At 39.7% G+C, this 14086-nt stretch overlaps 1 protein-coding gene across 4 annotated transcripts in view; it reads left to right on the forward strand.

Moving 5' to 3' along the window:
* Positions 1-14086, forward strand: part of LOC127660610 (stromal membrane-associated protein 1-like) — a 148788-nt gene that overhangs the window by 104123 nt on the left and 30579 nt on the right. For all 4 annotated transcript variants that reach the window (XM_052150933.1, XM_052150934.1, XM_052150935.1 and 1 more), the window contains 2 exons: positions 1812-1890; positions 8326-8453. In XM_052150933.1, coding sequence (XP_052006893.1) covers positions 1812-1890; positions 8326-8453 — 207 coding nt within the window. The remainder of the gene's footprint in view (positions 1-1811; positions 1891-8325; positions 8454-14086) is intronic.

Consider the following 14086-nt stretch of genomic DNA (forward strand, 5'->3'; position numbering starts at 1 on the left):
TTGTGTGGTGCGGTCGCATCGAGTGTGTGGAAATGTGACCCAAATGGAATTACTCTTCCATCAAAGGAAAGTATTCATGATTTAGGAATGACCTTGATTGGAGAGGCCCCTGAGACAGAACGCCACAGTTCAAGCAATTTCACACCCATTCACTAAGCTGCTTCGAAGAGTGATGGAAGATGGAGAGGTTAAGATGGATGTAAAAAGGTGTGGAGGAGTAAGAGTAAGCCTGGGTTATACATTTGAAATGTAGGAATAAAAGCATAGCGCAGAAAACAAATCATTTATGCTATACGTGGAGTGGATATGTTTTTTGTATATTCCTTTGTATTTGAGTTTGTTTGTCTTGTGAATGTGTTTTTTGTTTGTTTGTCTCATGCCATTACGTTTCCATCATCAGAAGCAAAAATCCGCTCTTGATGGATTTTGTATTCGAAGTCATCTTCAAAGCACGCACGTGTGTCAAAGTCAACAAAAAGAAAAGCACCTAAGCCCCTGAATTTATACATAATTCAACCATTCTAAGATTACAGATTTCAAACATAGAGGTGAAAGAAAGCTGTGCATGTGGTTCGTGAAGGGCAGCCGTAGCTCACAATACTCCCCTACGTCTCTCTGCTCCTTCATACAAAAACAGAAATGGTACAAGTGAAATACTCATCACAAAATTGGCCTTGTACACAAAAGCTGACATGCTAGACTGGAGAGGCTTTTCAGCACAAAAATATTAAGATTCAATTCTTTTTAATTTAATTTCCAGCCTTTTCTCAAGAGCTTAGGGCTCACTGATGTATGAAACACCTTCCTGATAGCTTTTATAATTCAAGAGCTTGTAAAATTACAAGCGATCAATGTATTTTCTTATCAGAAACCGCATTTGACTGCTTTAGAATCGGCATAGTACTTTTTTCATTAGGCTGAATGTTTTTTGTGCAGTTGAATGGACCCGGGTCTCAAGCTTACTGAAAAGCAACAGCAAATTTTATTTTACTCATTTAATCCTCTACCCATAATGCTCCTGGATTGACACTTCACTGCAAACTCGAGCCAGCAGATGCTCATTAGTGCTCTTGTGTCAGTTCTGTTCCGTCTTTCAATCCAATTCCAATCTTTTGCCAAAAACAATCGCACAACAATGAAGTTAAGTGATACATGTAGACATTCACATTCATCTTTCTCTTTTATTGTGCTAATAAGGCAGATGTCAGACAATGAAGGTTTATTTTGTGTTGTCGTGTTCTACCCTCTCGTTACCTTCCGTCTTCTCTCAAGAAAAGAACATCACAGTCCTCTCCTCTTGAGTTTGGTTCTGTGTGATTGTTTATATATGCGAGTGTGTTTTTGTGTTGAATGAGGTTTTAAAGGGCCTCTGTCTGTTTTTGATCCAGACTTTAACATTGCGCCGATCGATTGACAGTTCAGGCTGGATTAAGGTTCAGCTTCTCAGCTGAAATGGCCCTCTATACCCATCACAAATCACAGAGGCCTCAAGAGTGCCTTTGAATTGCAGCTCCAAAGCTGTATGATCGGTCAACACCTGCAAGATACATTCAAGCCTCAGTCAGAGCTATTAAGCAAAGCAACCTTGTCTTAAATGAAACACAATCATCTCAGGGCTTTTTTTCATGAGAAACAACATTCAATTCAAAACAACGGCTCTGTTCTGAATGGCAAGTGTGGTGGTGGTGGCCTATTACACTGATGTTTGCTTTCACTGTAGCTGTGACAGTTCAAGTGTGTGGCAGAATTGCGATACTAAAAAAAATCTATTAGGTAACTCTCCACTCTTTCTCTCTTTTTTTGTCTCACAGAAGAGAGAGGACAACCAGACAGATTCCAGGACCAGTCCAAAGAAGAGCACAGAGCTTGCCATCGACCTGCTAGGCCTTGGTAAGACTAATGAATAATTGATTACACATCCAGCCATTGCCGTAAGGGAAATCTGATATGTCGAAGATAGACTGGAACCAAGGGAGATAAACACACTACACTGGTACTGTGCTAAACGAAGGGTTCCTAGACTTTTTTTCTTTTTTGTTTTTATGTATGCCAAAGAAACACTTTTTAAAGGTGTGTGTATGAGCTCATACATGTTAGAAAATGCTGCAAATCCATTTTTTTCAATGTGGATGTTGTAGGGCTGGTTAAAAACTTAGATGTTCCAATTAATCACAATCTTCATTAGAACATTCCTGATATCAATTAATAAAATCCCAAGATCAACCATTTTACTTTAAAGTTTACTTAAGTTTTGTTTCATTGATCATTATATCTGGTAAAACAAATAGCAATTGATCTGTATAATGTACCAAGTTAGAAGATTTCCTGTATAATTTACTGCAGTAGCTGTTTATATGTAAGCAAGTTTATATGTTGTTTATACTGTATGTAAGTGAAATATACCCAAATGAATCAATCTAAACTGAAAAATCAAACTGAACCGAGAGCTTGTGAATTGGAATCTAATCAAATCAGGAAATCTTATCGATACCCAATCTTAGGATGTTGCATCACAAGGAAAACAAGAGTTTTGCGAAAGTGACCCTCAGTCATGCGATCAAAAGTTCAAAATCATGTGTGTTTGATTGGGGTTGGAGCTAAATTCTGTAGGACAATGACCCTCTAGAACTGGAGTTGAATAGCCCTGCTCAAGTGTTAAGTGCCCTAACATACTTACTGCAACTACTGTCTGGATGAAGGTTCACTGCTAGTTCAATGCGGGTGGTATTGATCAAACCGGCAAACACGAGCCCTTGAGATGACTAAACACAATTGATGTTATATAACTTTCTGGGAAATAAGAGTTTCTATTTGCTGCCCTGGAGATTTTCTTTGCTAGTCTGTCATATGTTTTTAGCACTCACTCTTTCTTTCTCTCTCTCACTCATTTGATATCTTTCACTCTCTCGATCTTAGTCCGATACCAAGATGTCTGTTATGATTGAGAGTGAGAGAGACAGTGAAGTTATTGTAAGAAGTGAAATAGAAGATATGCATTTCCTCACACAATGTGTGTTCCCTAGGCACAAAGGGCACCGTGTGTTAGATATATGAGTTCAGCTGCAGGGTAGTAGGGGTCAGTGCTGATGAAGAGGTGCCGGAGGTGATTGTGTTGAGATTGAGATATGTATCTTAATGATGTGTCTTCGCTCAAGGGGTCTGTGTTTCTCCTTACCCCACAACACCAGGCTCCAGCACACTATTTAGACTCCCAAGACTGTTCTGAGTGTTTTTTCTACCTTTTTATCTTTGTCTTTCGTGATGGGAAATGTTAGTTACTGAGATTCAACTTCTTTTACACCTAGTATTAGGATCTATTTTGGGTTATCTACAAACAGGTGTTAATGGCTAATTTTCTCTACTGACCACTTGTGATTGAGTGGTCGTTAGAGAAAATTTGCCATTTACACCTGTTTGTAACTTGCGTCGCCTGTTACCAGTTCAAGGGGAGAGACATATTAGCCCGATTCACACATGCAAACAAGTAAATTATAGGAAATCGATGATGTATTGATGATATCGTATAGACGATATCTGACAAATACCCCAATATCGATTCCGATAGTCATAGACAGACGATGATATACAATATTGGGAAATGACACACTATGGAGGTTGGTTGCCAAGATATATTTAATAGTAGCCCAGTAGTTATCATGCACTTATGTTTTTGCATACTACCGGTAGTCAAATTATTAAACAGTTCAAGTCAATTGGTTTTTATTGTTGTTCAACCATATACAGTTATTATATACACCTGTGTGTGTGTCAGTCCAGAATATTGAGGAGTCTGATGGCTTGGGGGAAGAAGCTGTTACACAGTCTGGCTGTGAGGGCCCTAATGCTTCGGTACCTCTTGCCAGACGGCAGGAGGGTGAAGAGTTTGTGTGAGGGGTGTGTGGGGTCATCCACAATGCTGGTTGCATTGCGGATGCAGTGTTTTTTGTAAATGTCTTTGATGGAGGGAAGAGAGACCCCGATGATCTTCTCAGCTGTCCTCCGTATCCTCTGCAGGGCTTTGCGTTCCGAAACGGTGCAAGTCCCAAACCAGGCAGTGATGCAGCTGCTCAGGATGCTCTCAATAGTCCCTCTATAAAATGTAGTGAGGATGGGGGGGTGGGAGATGTGCTTTCTTCAGCCTTCGAAGAAAGTAGAGATGCTGCTGGGCTTTCTTGGCAATAGAGCTGGTGTTGAGGGACCAGGTGAGGTTCTCCTCCAGGTGAACACCAAGGAATTTGGTGCTCTTGACGATCTCCACAGAGGAGCCGTCGATGTTCAGCAGAGAGTGGTCACTTTGTGCTCTCCTTACGTCAACAACCATCTCTTTTGTTTTGTCCACATTCAGAGACAGGTTGTTGGCTCTACACCAGTCAGTTAGCCGCTGCACCTCCTCTCTGTATGCCAACTCCTCGTTCTTGCTGATGAGACCCACCACGGTCGTGTCATCGGTGAACTTAATGATGTGGTTCGAGCTGTGCATTGCTGCACAGTCGTGAGCCAGCAGAGTGAACAGCAGTGGACTGAGCACACAGCCCTGGGGGGCCCCAGTTCTCCGTGTGGTGGTGGTGGAGATGCTGTTCCCGATCCAGACTGACTGAGGTCTCCCAGTCAGGAAGTCCAGGATCCAGTTGCAGAGGGAGGTGTCCTGGCCCAGTAGATTCAGCCTTCCAATCAGGTGCTGAGGAATTATTGTGTTGAATGCTGAGCTGAAGTCTATGAACAGCATTCGAACGTTTGAGTTTTTATCTAGGTGGGTGAGGGCCAGATGGAGGGTGGTGGCGATGGCGTCTTCTGTTGAACGGTTTTGACGATACGTGAACTGCAGTGGGTCTAGTGAGGGGGCAGCTGGGTCTTAATGTGCCTCATGACGAGCCTCTCGAAGCACTTCATGATGATGGGTGTGAGTGCGACGGGGCGGTAGTCGTTGGGGCAGGACACTGAAGACGTCTTTGGCATGGGGACGATGGTGGTGGCCTTGAAGCACGTTGGAACGACGGTGCTGCTCAGAGGGATGTTGAGGATGTCGGTAAGAAAATCTGCCAGCTGGTCTGCACATCCTCTGAGCACTCTGCCAGGTATGTTGTCTGGTCCAGCAGCCTTCCGTGGGTTGACTCTACGTGGAGTTTTCCTCACATCAACCGTGGTAAGGCAGAGCACCTGGTCGTTGGGAGGAGGGGTGGTCTTCCTTGCCACCACGTCATTCTGAGCTTCAAATCTAGCGTAGAAGTCGTTCAGCGCATCTGGAAGGGAAGCATCTTTTTCACAGGTAACTGATGTTGTCCTGTAGTTGGTGATGGCCTGGATGCCCTGCCACATGCACCGCGTGTTGCCGCTGTCCTGGAAGTAACTGTGGATTCTCTGGGTGTGTGCGCGCCATGCCTCTCTGATGGCCCGGGACAGTTTGGTTCTCGCTGTTCTTGGGGCAGCCTCGTCGCCTGTTCTGAATTTGGAGTCACGGGTCCTCAGCAACGCACGCACCTCCGCAGTCATCCACGGCTTCTGGTTGGAGTGTGTGGTGATGTCTTGGGGAAGGTGACATCATCAATGCACTTGCTGATGTAGCTGGTCACTGATGCTGTGTATTCCTCCAAGTTGGTAGAGTCTCCATATGTTGCAGGCTCCCTGAACATGTGCCAGTCAATACACTCAAAACAGTCCTGAAGAGCAGTCCTTTCACCTGCTTTTGGAGCGGTTTTGTGCATCTGACGAGTGGTCTGTATGCTGGAATTAGCATCACAGAGATGTGGTCTGAGTAGCCGAGGTGGGGGCGGGGCTCCGCCCATTACACACCTGGGATGTTTGTGTAAACAAGATCAAGCGTGTTCGCCCCTCTCGTTGCAAAGTACACATACCGAATGGATTTAGGGAGCACTGTTTTGAGATTTGCTTGGTTGAAATCTCCAGCAACAATTAACAGTCCGTCAGGGTGAGCGTTCTGAAGTTCGCTCATAGCCCCATACAGTTTACAGAGCGCTTCCTTAGTGTTAGCGCTGGGGGGAATGTAAACTCCGGTTATAATAACTGTGGTGAATTCCCTTGGTAAATAAAAAGGTCTGCATCTAACAGTCACAAGCTCCACCAGCGATGAGCAGTAACTAGCACAGAGTTATTGCACCATTCCGTGTTGATGTAAACACACAAGCCACCACCACGAGTCTTACCGCACAGAGCTGCATTTCTGTCGGCACGAAACGAGGCGAGCCCGTCTAGCTGAATGGCGGCGTCCGGAACTCTGTCGCTCGCACTGCGTAGTCTGCTGGAGTCGGATGTAGTCCAGTTTATTGTCCAGGGAGCAAACATCTGTGAGCAGGATAGAGCCGGCGGTTATGGAATGGGTCCAATCTGTAAACATTAAAATATCCAGTGAAAAATTCACTTACTAACTTTTTCTGTTTAAAGTTATATCTAATTTTACAACTTTGTTGCAATGTCGACGTAATGCTGTAAACCCTAAAACGAATCCAAAAAATTACTTTTTAAACAAATATATAGCTCAAATAATACACACTTTTAAACAGAAGGATTAATGTAAATTCTTTTATAAAATTATAAGCTTCAGATTTCTGCCTTTTAAACTCTCCAAAACTTGGCCCCCATTCACTTCCTTTGTAAGTGCCTCACTGTATCCTCAATTTTAGTTTTTAGTTTTTTAAGAAAAGGAGGTTAGAGTCAAAATTATTTTTTGTGGATATCAACATAATGCCACAATACTGTCGATTGAGCTTAATTTGTATTGAAACTGGAATATTTCTGTAAGCAGATGTTTTTAAAGTTTTAGAAAATATATGAATCTGCTCTTTTTATGAGTTTGTGCACACTGCGATTAAAACAGACCACAATACTTTTGAGGTGATGCAATATTTCACAGATACCACAGCCACATACAGTATGTGTGCTTACGAGGTTCTTTAATTTCCTCTTCTCTGTCAGTCACTCCCCCAGCACATCAATCCTTGCATCTCTCCTCTCCCCCACACCCATTATATTTCACTCCAGTAATATTACTTTGAGCTCTTTTTATTTTCATACGTTTTATCAGTCATACATATAAAGATGGCATCAACTCCCTACCCTCTGTGCACTGTAACGTGTGAACACCGGCTCTGATGGAGTCTTTGAGTTTAATGGAATGAGAGAGTGCATCTGAGTGGTAGGCCGGCGTCTTCGGTGAGTGGGCGCTTTTTCTCCGGCGTTGGTGGAGGCATGTGCGGAGTGTGATTAGATTTCCTGCTCTCTTGGATGGAGTCGATAGGTAGCGGGAAGGGGAAAGGCAAGCTGAGCAGGTGGTGTGAGCTACTGCCAGAACAATACTCCTTTATTTCTCTCTACAGAGACAAAGACTCATACTAGCACGTTTAGCCTGGAATTGGTCATCACTCCACAATTAGTGAGTCCCTATGTGCCTAAATTGTACCTTTGGGAAAAAAGCTTGGAAAAATATAAAAAACAAAAAATAAACACAGTGGCCCCAAAAAGTGTTTGTACACTTAAGCCACACTTAATGTTTTATTTTTGTTTGTTTTTCTGTGCATAGATAGAAAGATATGAATATATAACACAAATATAATGTAGTAGCTGTTTTTGCAATGATTTTTAACAAATTGGTCCCTAGGTCATTTTGAGTTTATTTTAAGTTTACACAGGTGTCTGATCAGCACAACCACAGGTGTAGTTCACATTAGATCACTTTAACTATGGACATGTTCCACATTTTGACAACCGGAAAGTGTCCAAATACTTAAACAGTATATGTATTGTTTTATAAATGAAAACCTAACAAGCTTCTTTTTGTGATATATTTTGTACAAAAATGTTTACTTTTGCTCTCATTCTTTAAAATAAATGCTGCTTGGTTTGGTATTTTGTTATTCAATGCAATTGCATTAATACATTAAGTGGGGCTTTACCGTCCAAATACTTTTTGGGGCTACTGTAAATACCACACTGAAAATAAATAAAATCTACAGTGCCTGTTGTTACATTACACTGTGCTCTATCGAATGCAATTGACTCAACACTTTGCCCATGTTTGCAATTACTCCTGAGACATGTTTGGAGCAGTGTGATTTTCTCCAAGCGACATACAAGGAAACAATGTATGTGTCTTTGTGTGATGTCTTTGTGTGATCTGTCTGGGTGATGTGGGTCTGTACCCTCCCATGAGCCATGTCTGGTCTAATATAACAAAAGCCAGACAAAGGAATGGTTCGGTCTCTATTTAATGGTGGCACTAGTGTGACCGATTTTAGGGGGCCTTTTTGGTGGGTCCTTTTGCGTGTTGTTCAATGTTTGTTCTACAACTGGTTCTGTCTTTTTCTCATTTAGATGCACCCACAGCCAGCTCTGCTAGCAGTGGGGTGGGAACAAGCAGTGCAGCTTCAATCAGTGATGACCTAGACATATTTGGACCAATGGTATCCAACCCTTTGCCCTCAAGCACCAACACAAACCAGGTACATGAATAAGCCTGATCTTAGGGCTGGGTGATAAAATTATATCGATATATAAAATGTATATAGAATTTTCGATATCGATGACAGACTTTTGATTAATTTTCGATATTTAGTCTATGTTCTACATCTAGACAATTGAATCAGGTACGTGTTGCTAAAAATGCAAGCAGTTTGGCAAAGTTATAAACAAAATTAGCTAACTGAATCACTGTTATGAAATCAGCCGGTTAGGATGTTTTTTATTTAATTTATTATTTACTTTTTGGGGGGGGGGCAAACAAATATGGCAATGTAAATGTGATTGAATAAACAATAACGCAAGGCACATAATTAAAAGACATAAAAACCAAAAGGTATTAACAGAAATGTAATGAAATAAAAAAAATAAGCAGCCAGAAAAAAATTAAATACAAAATAAATCAAAGTGGGGTCTTTTTACTCATCTAACAAATCGAGGTCTTTTACAATTTTGGCAAATTTGCAGGCTTGTTTACTTCACAGGCTTGTTTACTTGTTTATTTAAAAAAGGTAAATAATTACAAATAAAATATTTTTTAAAAACTGAAAAATAAGGTTTTGTCTTCATACATTTGCACTTGTGAATAAGGTCAGAGGAACAGAGGACACATACTACATTAATAAAACATTCTACCTTCTTGTCCTCCAGCATACTCAAAACACAATTAGAGTTCTAGACAGTGTAGGTAGGGACTGGATCTTTGTTTTCAGCCAATTTAACATATTTTCCCAGAAAATATTTGAGTGCATACAGAAAAAGAAAAGTTGATTGGTTGTCTCTACATCAACGTGACAAAAAATAAACATGTGGTCAAAATTAAATCGAATTCTTAAGAATTCACTTGATTGATACACATTATTAAGTATTTTAAAGTGTGTTTCCTTTGCTCGAGGAGCCACTGGAAAGCTAATATAATGGGTTCGCAATTAGTTTTATAGTTGGTTTGTCATAAATTTGTAGAATACTATGCGGTATGAAAGTGTAGGATACAGTATAGAATTAAAACAAGAATGAATACATTTGTTGGGAAGCATTGTCATAAGATCATTACCATTAAATAGAAGAGATGGGAGTCCGCATGAACCATCAAGGGAGTTTACAAAGGAGTTTTGTTCTAAATGAAGAAAACTCTTTGGAATGGCATTCAAAACATGCTCATATAGTATACGTTCACAATATAGATCGTATTTAATGGAAAAATCCCTGAAAGTTAACAGATTCCCATCCAATTTGTGACCACTGACCAAAAATACCTTTTGTAAGCCAATCAAGAATAAATAGAGACTTGTGTCTAGACAGAATGAAACGGTTATTCCATATTAGGGTTCTGTGTGGGGTAAAATAGTGAATATACAGTAACTTCCAATACAGCAAAATCTTTTGGTGAAAAGAAGATAATTTGATTGGCAATTTTGAAACAAAAAAAATCACATCTTAGCATAAAATCAATTCCACCCAATCTTTTAAAATATTCCCTAGGAAGACAAATCCCAAAAAAATGTCATTAGTTATTAAGGTTTTTAACTATTTAATCTTCAACATAATATCTATACACTCAAAATCAATGGCAGGAAATCCACCATTCTCATAATCTTTTGCGAGTTCTGCTCTCTTAATTTAGTGTATCTCCAGATAAAATTAAAGTTAGTTTGGTTAATGGTCTTAATAGCTCTACTAGAAATAGAGAGAGGGGTGGCCTGGGTAGCTCAGCGAGTATTGACGCTGACTACCAACCCTGGATTCATGAGTTCAAATCCAATTAAAAATTAAAGTTAGTTCATAACCTCTTCATAACCCTGGATTCACAAGTTCGAATCCAGGGTGTGCTGAGTGACTCCAGCCAGGTCTCCTAAGCAACCAAATTGGCGATTAGTCACTCTCGATGGGGCGCTTGGTAAGTTGTTCATGGATCGCGGAGAATAGCATGAGCCTCCACATGCTGTGAGTCTCCGCGGTGTCATGCACAGCAAGCCAAGTAATAAGATGTGTGGATTGACTGTCTCAGAAGCGAAGGCAACTGGATTGAGGTGAGAAAATGCGCCAGCACGAGGACCTACTAATAACTGGGAATTGCGCATTCCAAATTGGGAGAAAAGGTGGATAAAAATAATAGATAGATAGATCCCTTTGCATTCATGAGTCAAGTCTACATTTGTAATCATTCCATATTTTCCAGATATTTTGTTTTTGCTTGATGACTTCATCCTTAGAAATGTGTATACCTAAATATTTAACAACAGACTTGATTGAGATAATAAATGAAGTTTCAAGAGGGCAATCGTGTATGGTCATAATTTTACATTTGGCAATATTAAGTTTTAGACCTGAAAATTTAGAAATAATTAAATATGTCTATAAAATAATGTTCCATCGTCCGCCAATTGACCGATCACGATTTGTAGTCCAAATACATTTAGCTTTTAAATATTTGAATTTTTAATAAGGAAGGCCAAATCTCTTTAGCCATAATAAATAATGAGAGTGAAATAGGGCAGCCTTGTTTAACCCATCTCTTAATGTCAAACTGGTGAAGTACCAGTTTGCAAGAACTGAGCTATAGAGTATCTTTACGCTTGTAAACGTTTAACAAATAAAAGAGTGTTCCAACATTTCAAATGCTTTATAGAAGTCTAAAAATATTATTAAATATAAAAAATATGTCATTATTATTCTCAAGCAAGTCTAAAACCAGTCGAATGTTTTTATGTATAGACCGGCCTCTAACAAATCCAGTTTGTGTCTCCCCAATTATCAGAGCTAAACCGATTTTCAAACAATTATTATATAAATGGGTTAACAATTTGTATTCACTGTTCAATAAAGTGATAGGTCGTAGATTGTCCAGCAACCTGGAATCCTTCCCCGGTTTGGGAATAAGCATGAGTAAACCTTGCCTCATTGATCTGGGCAGTACCAAATTTTCATTTATTTGCTTAAAAACTCTCCCAGGAAAAAAAAGGTCCCAGGAATGACAATAAAAATTGGATGTAAGATCATCTGGGCCAGGTGAAAAAATATAATGGCAAATGCATAACAGCAGAATCAAGCTCTTCAATTGCTAACCTTGCATGACAGGACAAGATGTTCATCTATTTGAGGTACGAATTCAGCAATTCCTTTAAAAAGTGCATGAGAGTCTAAAATTGAGGGAGAGGCAGAGAATAGGTTCTGATAGAAGTTGGTGAGATTTCTCTAGCTTTCCTCAAATAAACTTCATCTGTGACTGCAAAGATAACAGTCTTGATTTATAAATTTCTGTTATTGTTAGATTGTTGGAACATTCATTTATTTCTTTAATAAGAAGGGAAGTCTCTTCTAAAATATAACTTGTGTTTAGTTGTTTACTGTAAGAGACAGAAAATTGGCAAAGCTTGTATTTAAAGTCTTCAACAGATTTCACATATTCCTCTTTTTTGAGAAGGTTAGAGTTAAACTTTCAATATCCTTTAATACGGGAAGGTTTATTTTTCTGATTTATCACCAACTCAATTGAACAATGCTCTGTTAAGGGAGCTGTAGATATACTAGAGACTGTTTGGTAAAATAAAACTCTTTATTACAATTAACCAAAAGTAAATTCAAGACTTGCTAGAAACGTCAGGTTTGAACCAAGAAAACTCTTTTAGATACAGGTTTGATTCTCTCCAATGATTTGGTTATTACAAAAGTTAACTAATAATGAAATTAAGATTCTATTTTGGGACACATTATTATAACCATACCCATTTCCTAAAATAAAACAAACATTTTCCATTTTTAAACCAATAACCAATGTCCATCTGAGCTGGACCTTGACTCAACAATTTTCCCAGGAAATTGTTAAAAAGAAGAGCAATGCCTCCTGAACGAGTTGTACCATGATCAAATAAAATTGGTTCACCCCACTGATTATACCAAAAGGTACCATCGCTACCACTTAGAATGTGTTTCCTGCAAAAGAACACATTGAGCCTTCCTCTCTTTACAAAATAAAAATGTAGCCTTTTTTTTTTTGTAATGTCTCTTAGACCCCTAACCTTTAGTGAAAGAAAATTAAGATTGCCATTTAGTTGAAACATACAACAAAAAATAGCACAATGTTAACAAAGAACAATGAACAATCACTCACTGCTGGAGATTGAACATCACCAGCTATTAAGACTTAATAAAAAAATTAAAGAGTATGAACTGATGCTCTGGCAGAAAACAATTTTACATTTGGTTCTCACTACTCACAACCTTATCCAAGTTACTTGGGTATGATCAGTAAACGCTATTGAGCGCAGGTGAGATTAAACGGCCGGGACTGCGATAATATGCCTTCTTACCGGAGCTCCTAGCTTCCGGAATGATTCGACAGAAGGCTGCATGAGCTCTCCAGTCCTCTGCTGACAGATCCTCTGCTAAACTAATTCCACAGTCAACACACACCTGCGAGTTCATTGTGATCTTCCAGATTTCGTCCCTGTATCTTCGCATGGTGAACTGTACAATCATTTGACTGATCCTTTTAGGCTCTTTTTTTCCAACATGATGAGCCGAGTCCACCAAATCCTCCAGTTTCTGAACCAAGTGGGGGGGCTACATCAGCCAAAAGAGCAGTCACCACTTTTCGTGCATCCTCATCAGAAGTCTCCTTCATCCCCTTAATACGGAGATTCCATCTTTGCTTGTAACGCTCAAGTTTTGACATTTTCATCTTCAAGTCTTCATTAGACTTGACAAGGAGTGCTGTTTGCTTTTTCAAGATTCTTTTCTGTTTATATTCCTTAATCTCAGCAGCATTAAACTCCACCGACTTGGAAACTATCGCAATCATTATCATGGGAATCAAATCTTGCCGTCAAGGAAATAATCGCTTGCAAAAGAGCTGCATTGGAGATATCAGCATCATCTGGCTTGACTTTTTTTGGAGGATTTTTGGTTATCGTAATCTGAGAGGAGTCCCATCGTCTTTCCTTGGTGCTCTCTCAACCATAATTGTGTCCACGTCTGGGGCTCTGTTCACCGAGTACGCCATATTTACACAGGTTGTACTTGTTGATTGAACTAATAACACATTCTTTAAATTAGCAAAAAAGGAGCAATAATAACTTTTTCAGTTGGCTACTTAATATTCTGAGGGTGATAGATGAAAAAAAATGCCAGTACGCACAAATAATATAAAAATCTGCCAGAGCTCAGCGAAACACTTGTGCCTAGCTCGCCATCTAGCTCGAACCAGCCGGTTAGGAATTATGGACCAGAGACTATTTTGCAGAGATGGGCCACTTCCATTAAAATGAATGGGAGAAATTGGAACACCCAATCAAGGAGCTCACGCCCAATTGTCAACGGTTATCGAAAAGAAGTCCCGCCTTACAGGTAAAGGAACCAATCACCTTTTAGATGCAGACATCGCTTGTCAATCAACTCAAGAATGCTCATACGCATTAGCTATACAAGCCAGGAATTTTATTTATTTTATTTTTTTTTTTGCGTAAAATGAGGTAAAGAAGCACTTTGTATGATACCACTTTTGTCAGATTTTACTGCTAATTTAAAATAGGCTCTTTGATCATAATATTGACCAACCGTTTTTGAAATTTCGGTGTTCCCCCATTCAAGTATATAGGAGCTGCACTGTCATGACTGG

This window comes from Xyrauchen texanus, chromosome 20 (genome assembly GCF_025860055.1).
Source record: "Xyrauchen texanus isolate HMW12.3.18 chromosome 20, RBS_HiC_50CHRs, whole genome shotgun sequence".
Taxonomy (NCBI): domain Eukaryota; kingdom Metazoa; phylum Chordata; class Actinopteri; order Cypriniformes; family Catostomidae; genus Xyrauchen; species Xyrauchen texanus.